Source organism: Epargyreus clarus, unplaced genomic scaffold (assembly GCF_041222505.1).
Source record: "Epargyreus clarus isolate Ecla_fem2 unplaced genomic scaffold, WU_Ecla_fem_2.2 ptg000007l, whole genome shotgun sequence".
Taxonomy (NCBI): domain Eukaryota; kingdom Metazoa; phylum Arthropoda; class Insecta; order Lepidoptera; family Hesperiidae; genus Epargyreus; species Epargyreus clarus.
In genome coordinates this window covers 12,552,030-12,567,614 of record NW_027332215.1, presented here as the reverse complement: position 1 = coordinate 12,567,614, position 15,585 = coordinate 12,552,030, and the positions used below count along the sequence as shown (strand labels likewise).

At 37.1% G+C, this 15,585-nt stretch overlaps 1 protein-coding gene across 5 annotated transcripts in view; it reads right to left on the bottom strand.

The window, feature by feature from the left end:
* Positions 1–15,369, bottom strand: part of nwk (FCH and double SH3 domains nervous wreck) — an 84,554-nt gene extending 69,185 nt beyond the window's left edge. For 3 of the 5 annotated variants that reach the window (XM_073074682.1, XM_073074683.1, XM_073074687.1), the window contains exon 1: positions 15,234–15,369. In XM_073074682.1, the coding sequence (XP_072930783.1) occupies positions 15,234–15,287 (54 nt within the window). In that variant the 5' untranslated portion in view covers positions 15,288–15,369. Of the gene's footprint in view, positions 1–3,752; positions 3,911–15,233 lie in introns of those variants that run through there. The other 2 variants (XM_073074685.1, XM_073074686.1) reach the window with 1 other exon arrangement.
* Positions 15,370–15,585: the final 216 nt, after the last annotated feature.

Below are 15,585 nucleotides of genomic sequence, written 5' to 3'. Positions count from 1 at the left end.
TTGGTTCTAGACTAACTAGAAAGAATAGTTTATGGTTGCAAAGCTACTTTTTTAATTATTTTCTTTATGTTTTTTTGTATGTTTGTAAAAAGTAAAAGAAGAACGTCAAATGATATTACAGGAAAATAATAACAAAATGGATACACGACGGGTACAGAAACATTTGAATGGGGATGAAACCTTGAAGTTAATGATTGTGGCGAGATAGCAAAGTGCGAATGAACAGATTAACATCTTTTTCTTCTGTTCAATGTTTCAAAACTTCTGCAACGAATGGGGCAGAACTAGATCGAGCGACTGGGACTGAGCTGCGGCTGAAACACAAAAACTTTGTCCAACAAATAAGAACCATCTCATGAAACTTTTTTACTACCGATAAATTAGTTTTTGTTTTATGCTTATAAATGTATTTATGTTTTTACATGTTCGTAGAGATTGTGCGATGTTTTATCATGGATTCTCAAAGAATTTGGCGTGCTGAATGATAAACCAAAGTACAGTAAAATCTTCATAGAGTTGACTTTTGCTGAAATAACGGGAAAAGATAATTCAAGGAACATACATTAAAAAGTTAGAAATTTGGTCTTATGGTTTTATTGGACATTAAAAGTGTAAATGAATAAGGTGATGATTGTATTCTCCCTTATTATCCTGTAATAAGAGTCAAATGTATGTTTTTTGAACGACTTTCCAAAGAAAATAGGTTATCTATTCGACGGTATGAAGTATTTTTATTATTATTTTTTAAATCCCGATTTTATTAGTAATTAAAAAAACTTACGATTGTAATCAAGCTATAATATTATCGAACAGAACAAAGGACTTTAATAATTGACTGTTGTTTGATCCATTGTAATACAAATTTATACAACGAATATTGTTTCGTATCAGAGATTGCAAAAATTGGGTAGTGCCAACCTATTTTTTTATAATGTCGCTTTGTTTCCCTGTATTATTGTATTGCCTCCAGCATCGCTCGCCGGCGCTATTTTAATAAATCTTTATCATTCTGTCCTCATCTAAGTAAATTTATGATTATGCTAATAACGGAATTGTTGGGATGTTTTTCAACATTTTAATAGTACGACTTTTGTCTATGTAAAAAAAATTACTACGGTGCAGTTTTTAAAATCGATTTTATTATACAACGTATTATTATTTTAATTTTTATTTTATATGACGTAGATGTCGATATGATAAATAGTTGAAATAGACATCGTTTAAATAAACGAAATAGACAATGTTAAGGTTTTCTTAATCAAAATACCTTTTCGAAATTTTTGTTGTTGTTTACACTTGTTCATCTAGATTCGCGACCTCAGAAGGGTTTGCGAGACCCGACGAGATCGCGATCCCTTTGGATAACACTGGCAAAGATCCAGAGTTAACACACAATATTTTTATTATATCTTTCTTATATTTTCAGTCATAAAATTAATTTTCAAACTGAAATTTTAATATTTATTAAGGTTATCTTGATATAGGTGCATTACAATAATAAATTTCCTTCGCGAGAAGTATGTTGTAAATATTAAGCTGTTAACTTTTAAGCAGTGCATTTAGCTGACTTCAAATTAATTAAGGAATCGGATATGATCGTGTGACTGCAAATTCTATCCTTGCTTGCTGGTCACTTCTACAGACATTATTTTCACATTCATTTAGGTAAAAGCATAGTGAGCATGTAAAGACATTAAAACCGCCTTCGTGCCAGATTTGAGGTTTTTGGGTCAAACCGTCAAGTCATAAGCCGGTATGACACAATGTTTGGCTAACGGCGATGGTCGCGCAGTTTTACTTCCACTATTCGGCCTAAAATTTTCTAAACTGAATGCTAACGCTTTTTATATGAGTACCTATCTTTGTAAGGGGGGAGGGTCAAAGCGTTGTATTAGTGCGGTCGGCGAAGAAAACGGTAGTGAAAAATTTGTCTCTGATTGTATCTGAGCGGCAGCGGAACTTCCGGATTTGCAGCGAGAAGGATTATTACATTATTAGTATCTTATAGATATCTCAGATAGGAATCAAAACTAGTTGATTAATGCAGATATCTATACGAGTAAGTGTTTACTTATAGATACCTGTAATATGTTTTTCTTCGTATTTCGTAGTATTGTAAATTTTACAACAAGATAACTTAAATATGACATGTTATAATTGTTTGTCATTAAAAAAGTACAACGGTTCTGTTAGACGTAAAATGGAGCAGTAGTGTAAGATATATTCAGTACTCATTTACGTTTAACTTCATTATTGAAATATTTTTAATAAAACTTTGAAATATTACCAATATGAAGTTGAATTTATCTCGGAAACAGAATGATTCACGATGGCATTGGACCATTTTAGACTAGGTTCAATTAATAGTCTAGCCAAATGTATTGCGGCCTTCTATGCTAATTGAGGACCGGAGTTCGAATATCAATATGTCTATGATATGTAGGTGTATTTTTGAAATAAGTAACTATCGTAAATCTTTATATTGCGCTTTTTAATTCCGCTACAGCTTTCCTCACGATTATCAAGAGATAATTAATTTGTAGTGATTGATGATTTCAAATGATTAACTTTGAAAAACCAGAGCCTGTTATTCGAACCACGGACTGCCTGATAAAGAAACTGAGTTTCTATCACTAGGCTATGACTACCTTGTCACAATTTTATCACATTAAAAAGTTGATTAAACTTGATACGATGAGGAAGAAAGGCTATTTATTATCACAAAGTTGTTAATGAATTGTTATGTGATCTTTTGTTTATTTATATCTCATTCAGTTTTAACTATAATTTTGTTTACGGGTTTGTCTATGCAAAGTTGTAAGATGGTTAAGTTAATCATACCTAAGTAAGACTGACACATAAAAAATGTTTATTTATTCGAAAAATAAATTCACAATTATAAAACGTTTGTCCTAAACTAATAAATAATATAAAATACAAAGAAATAAAAAAATATCACAGTCATAAAACATTTTAATACTATGTAAATAAGTAAATTTAATTGTTTTGAAATATTTTAAATTGAACGCGTGCGTATAGAGATCACGCGCAAATGAAACTAATTAATTGAACTTCGTTATGCTCATATCGGAGTACATTCACGAGTGCAGTGAAATATTATCAGTCATTCTTGATTAACCTTGGTTAACACTTATTTTTCAAGTACATTGAGTTGGAAGACTCACATTGCAGTAATGTCACGTTACACTATAAGTAGTAATATTTACACACGGTGTATTCTTTTTATATAACAAAATTAGAACAAATCTAATAACATATTAGTATAAAAACACCGTTCGCTCGAGATGGGATTTATCATCAGTCATATTGATTCAAGTAGACCTTGTAAAGCCATATCACAAGTATTCGTGTGTCTTTTGGAACGATTGAACTATTTATTGTTGTTTGTCAAATAAAAAAATAGCGAACACGGTGCAGTACTCTGCATGTGATGTAGTGACGAGATAAATAGAATGCATTCAATAACCTTATTTATGAATGTAACGTTTACGTTTCAATGAAAGAAATAAATCTCATAACACTAATTAATCGGTGCATAATGAAATATTACGATTTTTTTGGCAGAGTTATGTAATATACTGTCAAAAACATGCAAGTGGAACTGAAAATGACAATTGTTTCACGCTTATGTTTTAGGCTCGTTCATCAGCTCGGGACAGTACTTCGAGGCCAGGGCCACCAGCCAGGGTCTCTGTCACCGAGTAACCGTGAACCTGTCGCGGGGCACTTACCTTTCTTGGCGGGGGTTGCATGATGAGTCGGATCGCCGCAACGTCGGCGGCCGACGGCTTCCTGAACGCGAAGTGTTAGGATCGATGCAAACACACGCAAGCGTGACCGTGTTCTGCCGCGTTCCTCCGTCGTCCGTCGCACGCCCCAAGCGGAGCCGGCGCATGCGTCCACACGCCCTATCCCCCACTAACCAAGCTTAACCCGCAGACTAAAAAAGAACAGCGTCCCCACAAATTTCGGTTTAACTTGCAACATTTATTGGATTATCCCAGAATTATTTTATTATTTAATTACACAACCAGTATAATTTCGATTACACAAACCGCAAACGTACACGAGCACATATCCGTTTCAGCGAACATATTAACCACAAAAACGATAAACTTTTTTATTCCAAATCACGAGCTCGATAAGAAAGACAAGCGCGTATGGCTGACAGCTACCCCGTGTAAATGGTACGTCAAAAATGTCTTGAATGAATCTTTAAATAAAAAATTCTCTTCGATAAACCAATAACGAACAAATTAAATAATTTACATAAATACAGACATAATAACATTCATAGCTGTACGTTACCTCACATAAACCCTAGAAATATATTTCATAACTTCTCCTTTGAGCTAGACTTTACAATACGCTACGGCTACAAACACATTACGCGATTGAGGGTACACAGAGAGATAATAATATTGAGAGTAAGAAGCTTTAGGAAGGAGGATAGACACAAGTGACAGTAGAAATGTAAACGAAAATACATTCATAAAACTATTTTGTATATCTTAAATGTTACTTTTTAAGTTCTCATTAACTCTGAAACAAATTTTGTCAACTGCTATTTGTGAGAAAACTATATTCAGGCAACTTTTTGAAGAAAATGGCAATAAGGATTTGGGTATTATACGATAATCACTTAGTATATATCACTTGTTTAGAGATAAAGTACATTAAGAATTTTTTCTGATGTTGCACAGTCAATTTAAACAAAAATCTGCTGGTACTGACTGCTGCTGTTTCGTTAATATACTTATAACATCGTTGTAATAACAAAAGACTAATCCCTAACTAGCTTAGTCCCTAAGGACTAATTTGAAATGCTTAATAACCTTTAAATCCGGAGCACAGCAGTCAGCGGTGCTCAACACTGCTATTAGACAGAGATTGGTATGGCAGTTTGCCTGAGGTGTCCACCAATAAAAGAGTTCTAGAACGACAAAATGTGTGCTGATTTAGTTAAAAAATGCAATTTTGAATGAATCTCAATATGGCAGGGACACCTCACTGTACATACTCATATGTTGGATAACCAAGATAAGTCGAACGAGCCTATTGAATTAAAGATAATTAATTATAAGTGAGGGCGAAATAATTTTGGTTACAAATTATTGAGTACACTTTTAAATAATGTTGAAGTACAAACTAGATTCCAGTCCACCTACTGGCAAGGAATGACTGCCGCTCATCGACATTTGTAACAGGGGTACTACTTGAAACCGACCACGGACGTGTGGCCACTCGTAATGGTTAAGAAGGTCGCCTCATAAGTCAATCCATACCGTCATCAACCCAGGGCAGGGATCTACTCTCAGAATGACAAGGACTAGGCCATAGTCCACCGCGCTGGCCAAGTGCGTATTGGTAGACTTCACATACTTTTGAGATTTTTTTAATATAAATATCTCTGGTATGCAGGTTTCCTCAGGACGTTTTCCTTCACCGTTTTATGCGAGTGATAATTAATTTCTAATACGCTCATACCTTTGAAAAATCAGAGGTGCGTGCCTGGGATTTGAACCTCGGCCCCTCGTTCGAGAGGCCGAGTTTTTAAACCATTAGGCTGTCACTGCATTTATCCATACCATTCTAACGAAACTAAAAGACTGCTTCAAGCTACATGTATGGTGGTGGTACTTTTTCGTTCTTAACTTACTCTACTAACTAGAACTTGACATTTATTTAAACAAAAATACATGGTTACGAAACTTACCTCCCTCCCACCTAGGTTTGAATAGCACTGCCCCCATCGATGTGTGCATCCTAATTGAACGATGGCACTGTATATGCATTTTTTCCTTTTCTATCCTCCGGGTTATAACATATTTATCGTCTTTGTATCTCTTTCAACAAAAATCCAGGAAAGGAACTAAGTGTAAAAGCAATAAGATATGTGGAGTTGAAAAGTTTAATATTCCCAGGAAAATTTATTTTACGGAATTTAAACATGAAACTTAGTTACAGATATTTATTGGTTAAAATGCATTAAAATACTTCGAACGTGTTTGGTATGAAATTATATACTTAGACAGAAAACTTTTATACATTCACACAAACATGGTCGAGGATGGAGAGCTACTTAATATATTATTTGTAGCGTGTAAAAATTACAGTGTTAGCAGTTTTTTTAATAATTTCCATGCAGCCATCACGTCCCGATATTCAACTTGAACATAATGAAAGGGATACTATACATAACCTCAATAGTATAGTATAATAGTAGTATTGGTATAGTGAGGAAATGATAGCCTAGTGGTTAAGAAACTGGTCTCTCGATCGAGTTGTCTGAGGTTGAAACCCAGGCCTCTGATTTTTTCGAATTTATTTGCGTATTAGAAATTAATTATCACTTGCTAAAATTGTGAAGGAAAACATCGAGAGGAAACTTACCTGAGGAAACGCACACCTGAGAGATTGATTGAAAAAATAACTGTAAGGTATGCTAAGTCTACCGATACGCACTTGGCCAGCACGGTGGTGGACAGCCTAATCCTTCTCATTCTGAGAGGAGGCCCGTGCCCAGCTGTGGGACAATAATAGTTGATCATGATTGGTATAGTAGTAGTTCTTTCATAAGTATTTAATAATGCTTATTTTTCATCCAATAGCCAATCTTAAAGCTGAGTAAGTCGTAACTTACCTTAGTAGTTTAGAATTGAATGCCAATAGAATAAGTTGTCAGAGAATAAAATAGATAAAAGTATTCCGAGCACTTTTATTATAAAGGAATCCTGTAAGAATATTTCTAGGAAAATACAAATCTGGATTATTTTACTTGAAAATATCGCGTAGTGGCTTACAATAAGCATACTATTAGTAGGTGGTAACCGCTGTAGATTGAGATCAAAAGAAGACGCTGCTCTTTTCTTTGTATTAATACCTAGCGGTAACCCTACGAAAGAGTGTTGTTCTAGATCATACTGCATGTAGAAAACAACAGTTATTTTCCAGTGCAAAGGTCGGGTTCAATTTGAACACGAAGAAAGAGGGATGCCGGGTCGCCGGGCGATTACTGTTTGTTAACCGTGTCCGGTCTAAACTCTCAACACTCAACTACTGGATTTATATTGTTAACGCAATTGCTGAAGTTCTCATTGAATAAAACAAGTTTGAACTGGATTTATTTATTGTCGAACAAAGGATAGTTATTCGCACAGTAGCTTGAAGATGGACTTTAGGCTACACACACATTTCTGTCTAATGACAGCAGTGTTACGTGCTGCTGTTCTGATTTGCAGTATATGATAAGGGAGACACACTTTTCCGAGGTGTTCCAACTCAAGATAACATACGAGTAGCATGGGACAGCCAGCGCCGTGTTCTCGGCGTACTGAGGGGCTAGACCTCTCGTTTCTGGACGGGGATGTCCTGGGTCAAATTGTCCAACAAGCCACAAGGTGCCGCGCGCACCTCAAAGATGATGATAGAATAGCTCCAGCTCCATCACAAACCGAGACGGGCCCGGACGCAGGTAAACGCCGTCCGGACCGCGGACGAGTGCTTTTAGCGTACCCGTGGTCCCGACAAAGAGCGTCCAGAGGAACACCGGAGGGTTTTAATTAGAGTCTGGCATATCATCCCGGTTGCCCCCGCGGCTGAGACAAACCCGTGCAGGATTTCCCTACGTAAAAAATGGGTTGGAAATGCATCTGTGGCCGTCATCAGCTAGGAATCCAGTCTTATCTAAGGTGATTATTGTCCATGATCGACAGTGGCCACTTTTCATCAAGTGGAATGCATGCTATTTTGTTACGTCTATGTTATAAATAAAAAGAGTAAACCCGAAATGTAAAAGAAAACATTCAGCTAACACTCCGTAGTCCGTAGACGTAGACAATCGTATACGTGCATAATACGTATTCCATATTTCTCGGTCTCAGAATTATTAATATATGTTACAATTGGATTTAATTAATTTCTATAGCAGTGATAGGCTAGTGGTTGAAACTCGGCCTCCCAATCGATAGGTCTGAGGTTCGATTCCCAGGCACGCCCGATTTTACCGTAACTTCGCTATTGCCCTCTAAAATAGACGCCCTAGAAAGTTGCTCAGTTCGCCTTTTGGGCTCAAGTTTATTTAAATCCATACAATGTCACAAACGTTAAACCTTATTTGTAACAAAATAGAAGTACTTAGCAAAGAAGCATGCAGTCCAAATAATGGTTAGTAGAAACGCCCATGAACATCTGTTATTAACCCCAGATAAGATTTATATTAGATTTATCTTAGGTCAGTGTGACTCTTGGGAACTGAGGTCTACCCATCAAACCTGAACACAGTAGCTTTTAATACTGTTGATATAAGGCAGATATAGTTGTGGCAGCGGTATATGCGGTACTAAGGTGGTAGACCCCTTTGTGGTTCGACTCCGGCGGCACCACCGCCACACCTATTTCTACTTAATAACAGCAGTGCTGTGTTCCGGTTTGAAGGGTGTGGTAAGGGAGACAAACTTTTCCGAGGCGTTCCAGCTTGGTCCTCAGGGATAGCGGCGCATCTGTGACCAACCTCAGGTAGGAATATCTAATCCTATCTGGGGTTGATTACAGATGTCCATGGGCGGCAGTAGCCAAATACCATCAGGTGGACTGCATGCTCGTCTGCTACTACTATATTATAAAAAAATTTGTAGAGTCGAACTATAAAGAATTCTACCATCTTTATAAATCAAGTATTAGAATGAGATATGAATAATATAAATTATAATATGAATATAGAATCATAAGAGGCTTTCTATACTCAAAGCCCCCACTAGGATTATCTTTGTGTATGTTCATTGTACGAATATGTCGGGGGTGCAATGGACATACACAAAGATTAATACACAAACGCCTAGATCTAGAACAGATATCCAAATTCATCACTCAGATATCTGTCTGGTCGGGGATCGAATCCGGAACCCTTTGCACGTCAGATCGGTACGGTGACTAGGCTACGCCATGCGCGTCGTGAACCGCATAGACCCAAAGTACACATTCGTAGACACTACCGTAGCTGTGTGGTATTACCGTTGCTACAGGAAATGGCTACATAGGTGTGATTTCCTTGACAGTCATATTCTGTTTTAGTCTTAAGTACCTATAATACAGATATATGTGCACTACAAGTAAACTTAAGTGTTTAAGCAATCAGTACCCTTACCATGAGTTTTTACGTTTTGACAAGTATGATTGTTTTGGTATTTGTTTACGTACTGGCCCATACTATTTCCAAGTTCTGACACAATCCGCTAGGGGCGCTGATTGGAAATTATATGTAAAAACGGGGTACAGAGTTATCTCTGTACCCCGTTTTTACCCATATAAGTATTTACCCTAGTTTTTACCCTAGTATTATTACTAGGCATGTCTTTTTATTAATCCACCCCATAGCTAATTTACGTGTATCGTGTACTGAGACAGGGCGTAAAACGTCTCTACATGTCTATTTTTAAACATGTACATCATTATAAAATTACAAAAAATATAATCATGCTTAAGGAAAATTGAAATAGAAACTTTATCTATACTTGTTTTATTACTTTATCCAAGTCTTTGAAGATATTATATATAGTGGCTGGTTTATGTGATTCAGTCCGTCTCATTTATCACTTTGACCAAATTGAGTAGATATTATACATAACTGCTAGATATTACGAGTATGTATAATACCCGAATTTATTACTTTGGCTGTAACAGATGTACTTTTCAGCTACAACCCCTAGCCTAGGCTTAGTTACTGGCATCTCCTCAAAACTAAGGGAGGTCTGTAGCATATTCCATGCCGTTGCCACACTATTTCAGCACTTTAAGATAACCATAAATAATTCCAATAATTACTAAATATGTCGGGAAACCATTGACGAAACGTTTACGAACACAATTACGAAAATGCCATTTATACACATACAGACACAGAGTTTATGTTCCGTAAAAAGAGCAATATTTTAAATGAAAACTCTGTCTTTACTAAAGTGCATTTTGATTAATATTTAATAGACTACTATTCGCGTCGTTTTTAATTTTATATGACCCATCGCTGTCACTTTGCCCTGCACTTCAAATGTCAAATGTGAACTTATCAGGGTGCACGATACTTTCCGTTTACAGTCTAAGCATGGACAGTTTGATTGCTAATACGTTCCGGTTAGTGCATTAAAAATTCAAGCTCGTTAATTCGATTCAATTTTAGATTCAATGAATTAATGATTGTTATGCCATTCTAAAGTTTAGAGTGACAACCAAAAAGGTCAGACGTTTCCAAAGGTTGAAGCTATTACTACCATAAATATATACAATGAGTATATACAATGTAATATGGTTCTACTTCGGCTCCTAGAAAATGTACAAATAATGCACAGAAAAAGAAGTTCTTTCAATAAAGTAATCAATAACAGAACTCAGCTTTTTCAGTAAAAATTCAAAGTTAAAAGAAGAAGTCTTTCTCTTGATAAGAAATAAAATCGGGCGTATATTTTAACGACGTATAATATAATAAATAGTCAATGTAAAATCTCAGAATGGCATTAGTGATGAGTTGCTATTATATTAACATAAGTAGCCATCTCGAGTGGGACATTTATCCAGGTAGTACAACGTCCAGTTAATTCAAATGGATATGTTTCACAAAGATAATTGTCATCTTTATACCTTCATTAACTACATTTTTCGGCAAGTCAGGCAAATTATAAGCCACCGCAGTAAAACACTATTTACTATTCGCAACGAACTATGTAATTGTTTTCAAATACATGTGGAATATTTCCTTGAACCTAATGTGTAATCATATAAGATTTCACCGGACCTACTCTTGATTTTAACCCAAAAATCTGAGTTCTATCGTCGATTCTATTATCGAAGGAAATGTTTTTATTTGTATGCAAAGAAAACATGCTTTTCACTATGTTGTTTGATAATAGCGACTACTTTCGATTACTGGTATAGCAACGAATAATAAAGACTAGATAAGCTTAAAGTTGCACTAAACCTAGGATATTTAAACCGTAATAAGTAAAGTTCTTTACTAGAGTTAATATCAAAATATTGTGTGGAGCTTCAGGTTATATAAACGTCGGTTCTTTAACATATTTAAAATGAGGACGCGTGAAGAGAAATAAATGTATAACTGGTAACAGAGGCCTCCTAAAGTGTAAATATAGCTTTTTATAGAGATGGCTTTATTATTATAGGTATGTTGTAAAATCAAGCACAATTTCTGGGATGAAAATACTTTTTTATTTTATGTTATTGTCATTGATTATAAAATGAATTTTGTACGGTTGATAGACGGTTGATAGACAGTTGATAGATAGTTTGTTGCGTGACTGTAAAAATGTAAAATTTATATTCTCATTCCCCTCTGTATTCTTCTGGGCTTTCAAGTCTGTGATCTCTAGCTGCAGTTGAGCTATTTGGCTCTTAAAGTTGGTAATAATGCTTTCGAGGTTTTTTCTCTCAGCTTTTTCTTTTTTATATGCTTCATAGAGCATATGTTCAGTATGTGTTTTTATTTTCAAAGGGGATTGATTTGCCATACTTACGACAAGTGTAGCTGCACCTTAATATTATAAAACAATCGGTTATAACACCTTGCACTTTAACTGGGCCATCGCAACGAACGCGGCGCGGCCGGCGGCGCGACGCGGTGCTCTTATTTAGAGCACGCGAGCAACACGACTGATTTTGACGGAAATCAGACAATCACTGAACTTGACTTGTAATAATGAGTAGGTAGTTTTACCCTTCGGAAAATAAAGCGTAGGTAGCTCTTGCGTAGGCGAACGAAGTAAGTAGGTAAGTTATATTCTAATTCCGATTATAGATTCCAGCATCGCGGCTATGTGAACAATGCACATTAATCCGGTGTTTCGGACCTTCAACTTTTATCTATAGCAGTCGTTTTCCATAGGAAATGTTAATACGAACTTCATAATGAACTGGCTAGAACTTTTTGAAACAACGGATGTGTACCTATTATAAATAAGAGGTACACCTATTTCATAGGTACGAATAATTTGCGAAAACAATCAGTAGCATACTACCAACATAATTATAATGATGTATGATGAAATACAAATTTTAATAAGTAGGAAAGAAATCATGTTGTCCCTGTAGTCTCAAGACCAGAATAGAGCTACGGGATCCTTTGCGGTAGTAAGAGATGACTACGAGTAAAAGCTCGAACCGCCGAACCAGTCTGTTGCTCCCATCGGATACCTTTTGAAGGCTCAGGGTGAACAAAAAATCCGTGGTGAGGTTTTAGGTCTTACTTTCCTTTGTCTGTCCATTTTTATGTTTTTCAAATATTGGTCTACATTAATGCTTTATTTGCGGTGCTTTTGCTGGCTACTTATTAAATAAAATTATGGTTATCTTTGTTTGTTTTTGAAGGTGGTTAAACCCACTTTGAAGTCTTATTAATAAAAAGCGCTTATTCCAAGCTTAATCTATAGTTACACTTGGACTAGTTAAACGACGACGACGATTTTTGCACCTGGCAACATACCAGGATACTGAGGATGACGAGAAGATGTGTTCAAGCTGATGGAGTGGAAAGGTCTCGGCGTTAACATCAATGGTGAACACGTCACACACCTTCGATTTGCCGATGATATAGTCATCTTGGCACATTCGCTGAAGGAGCTCAACACAATGCTAGGAGACCTCAACAGAGCCTCACAATGGGTGGGTCTAAAGATGAACATGGACAAGACGAAAATCATGTCTAATGTCCATGTCACACCCGTACCGGTAGTTTTCGACGGCACTTCTCTCGAAGTTGTTGACGAGTACAATTACCTGGGACAAACGATTCGGATGGATAAGTCCAACTTTGAGAGGGAGGTCACTCGAAGAATCCAACTCGGCTTCCTCAGTGCCTGAAGTCGGAACTATTCGAGCAATGTGTGTTGCCAGTGATGACCTACGACGCTAAAACGTGGTCCTTTACTGTTGGCCTCATCCGAAAGCTCAAAGTCGCTTAGCGGGCTATGGAGCGAGCTATGCTTGGTATTTCACTACGAGACATGATTCGAAATGATGAAATCCGTAGACGAACCAAGCTTACCGACATAGCTCTCAAAATTAGCAGACTGAGGTGGCAATGGGCAGGCCACATCGCTCGGAGGACCGATAACCGATGGGGAAGAAAGGTCCTCGAGTGGCGACCACGTGTAGGCAAAAGTGCAGGCTGCCCCCCGACCAGGTGGACCGATGACCTGAAGAAGACGGCGGGAAACTGCTGGCTTCAAAGGGCACGGGACCGGGTGGAGTGGCGTCAATTAGGGGAGGCCTATATCCAGCAGTGGACTTTAAAAGGCTGATGGATGGATGGATGGAGTTAAACCTAGATTAAGAAAATATTAACTTCGTCATAACAATGTCATTAATAAACATGGAGTAACCTCAGACTAACTATTAATTTCTTAGTCCGGGTTTATCGAATAAAATAAAGCAACACACAAATTTTAAAAGTAAAAAGAATGCATAAATAAATGAATTCACGTATAAAAATGACAGTGACAGCGTATGTTTTGAGATTGACAAATTCAAACTCTTTCCAATCTGAATGCCGTCCACTACCACCTCGAGATGGTAAAGCCGGCTTTTCGCTTTTCTCGTCGAGCCGGGGTATGTGTGTATGTTCGGGCAGATATCTGCTATCGCCCTCTCAGCTTTCTCGAAGACAAGGACCTATCAATGTTATGGCTGCGCGCGGACGTCGGAGGTCTTACCCGTGTCTACGCGTGCCTATATAGGTCCTATAGCGGAGATGTGGAGACAACTCGATTATTCGAGCACGTCCAGTGGGCAACCGACAGAATGCTGCAGCAGTGTCCTTCGGCAGAGTTGGTGGTTCTTGGTGATTTCAACGCTCATCATGTTGATTGGCTGGGATCCCGGACCACCGACTTTGCCGGAAGATCTGCATATGACTTCTCCTTGGCATACGGGCTCTCTCAGGTCGTACCTGATTTCACTAGGGTACCTGATGTAGAGACCCATACTGCCTCTTTGCTGGACCTACTGCTGACTACCCATCCGGCGGACTACCAAGTAATGGTCAAGGCTCCCCTTGGATCCTCTGACCATTGCTTGGTAAGTTCGACTATGCCCTTGTCGTACACCGTGGTGACTCGTCCCCCCGGGAGACGACAAGTTTGGCACTACAAGTCAGCAGACTGGGACTGATTCCGGGAGTTCCTGGCTTCACTAATAAGGCATTCGACGAGGTTAAACGACATTTTATGATAACAACCAGACCCACCTCATTGTGCCCGAGGAAGCACGACAGCGCGTATGAAATTTTAACACTCGCGGTTACCCACCCAACTTTAACCGCGCTCGATATTGGTTAACTTTTTACCTACAGGTACACGCTTAACTTTATGCCGCGGAGCTATGCACATTTTACTATAATTAATGTTAGGTATGTTTTATAAATCGTATTTATAAGATGAAAATAAAAATATTTGCCTATTGACCATGAAAATTTTTATTACTATACAGTTACCTATCAATACATATATTCCTACCCATTTGTAAAGTACCTACCAATCTTCCATTGGAATTATAATTATTAATTTATGGTAAATGGGAAGTATGATGATGTTAAGTATAAGTACGTAGTTTTAATACCACTCCATTGCCCTGCTATTGGCTAATAAGACATACATAGGTAATATCCACCCAAAATTAATTTATTACCTAGTTTTACTATTTACCCAGTTTATTGACTCTACACCAGAGTTCTCTGCGAAGAAAAATTTTGGCCGCGACCAGTGCCCAAGCATATAGTTTACTAGTTAGCCATCAGAAAAATAATTTCCTTTTAATCTTGTCAGTACTTAATATACTTATAACAGTTATATAATCCCAAGCTGACTGCAGTTAGATCAACAAACCTATACAAATCACAATTAACACAAAACAAGTAAATTCGATTTAAGCATGCGATTTTTCTAATACCTGCAACTTATCAAAATTATATAAAAGTACGCATATTTTTACCCAATGTGACAGCCAGTAACCGGTAATGACAGCACTTGCGATAGATAGGAACTGTGCGACGTCCGTTTTACTATACGTAATTTAATTATTAAAGTACATAATAGATACTCCTCTATTGCAAATAAAGGTAAACGTACCTACATGACTGTGCGAGTTAGCAGTGTGAATTGCAATTCATATTAGCTAATGGAATGAGTGAATTGATGATATTATTCACTTACCAAGACCTTCGCTTGCCGCTTCGATCCACCGTATTTGCGCTCGTAATAACTCATCCTGTGCAATTTACATCTCACTCACAATAAACTCAATTCTTGACTGAAACGTCAACACGCATGTGCCCTTTATTCATTGCGCCGACACTAGTAACTCTGCCGTTTATTACATTATGTAGAAACAAGAATCCAACATCACAAGAAAGGCTTTCCTGTTACTTAATTCATATTAAAAACTTTAAAAACGTTATTTATTAAAATATTTTAGTAAACATAGGATAGAAAATATGTATTGAGTTTACCGGCAATGACTGTTTCTTTTACTTTATTAATTACTATAAAATAGCATTGCAGTAAT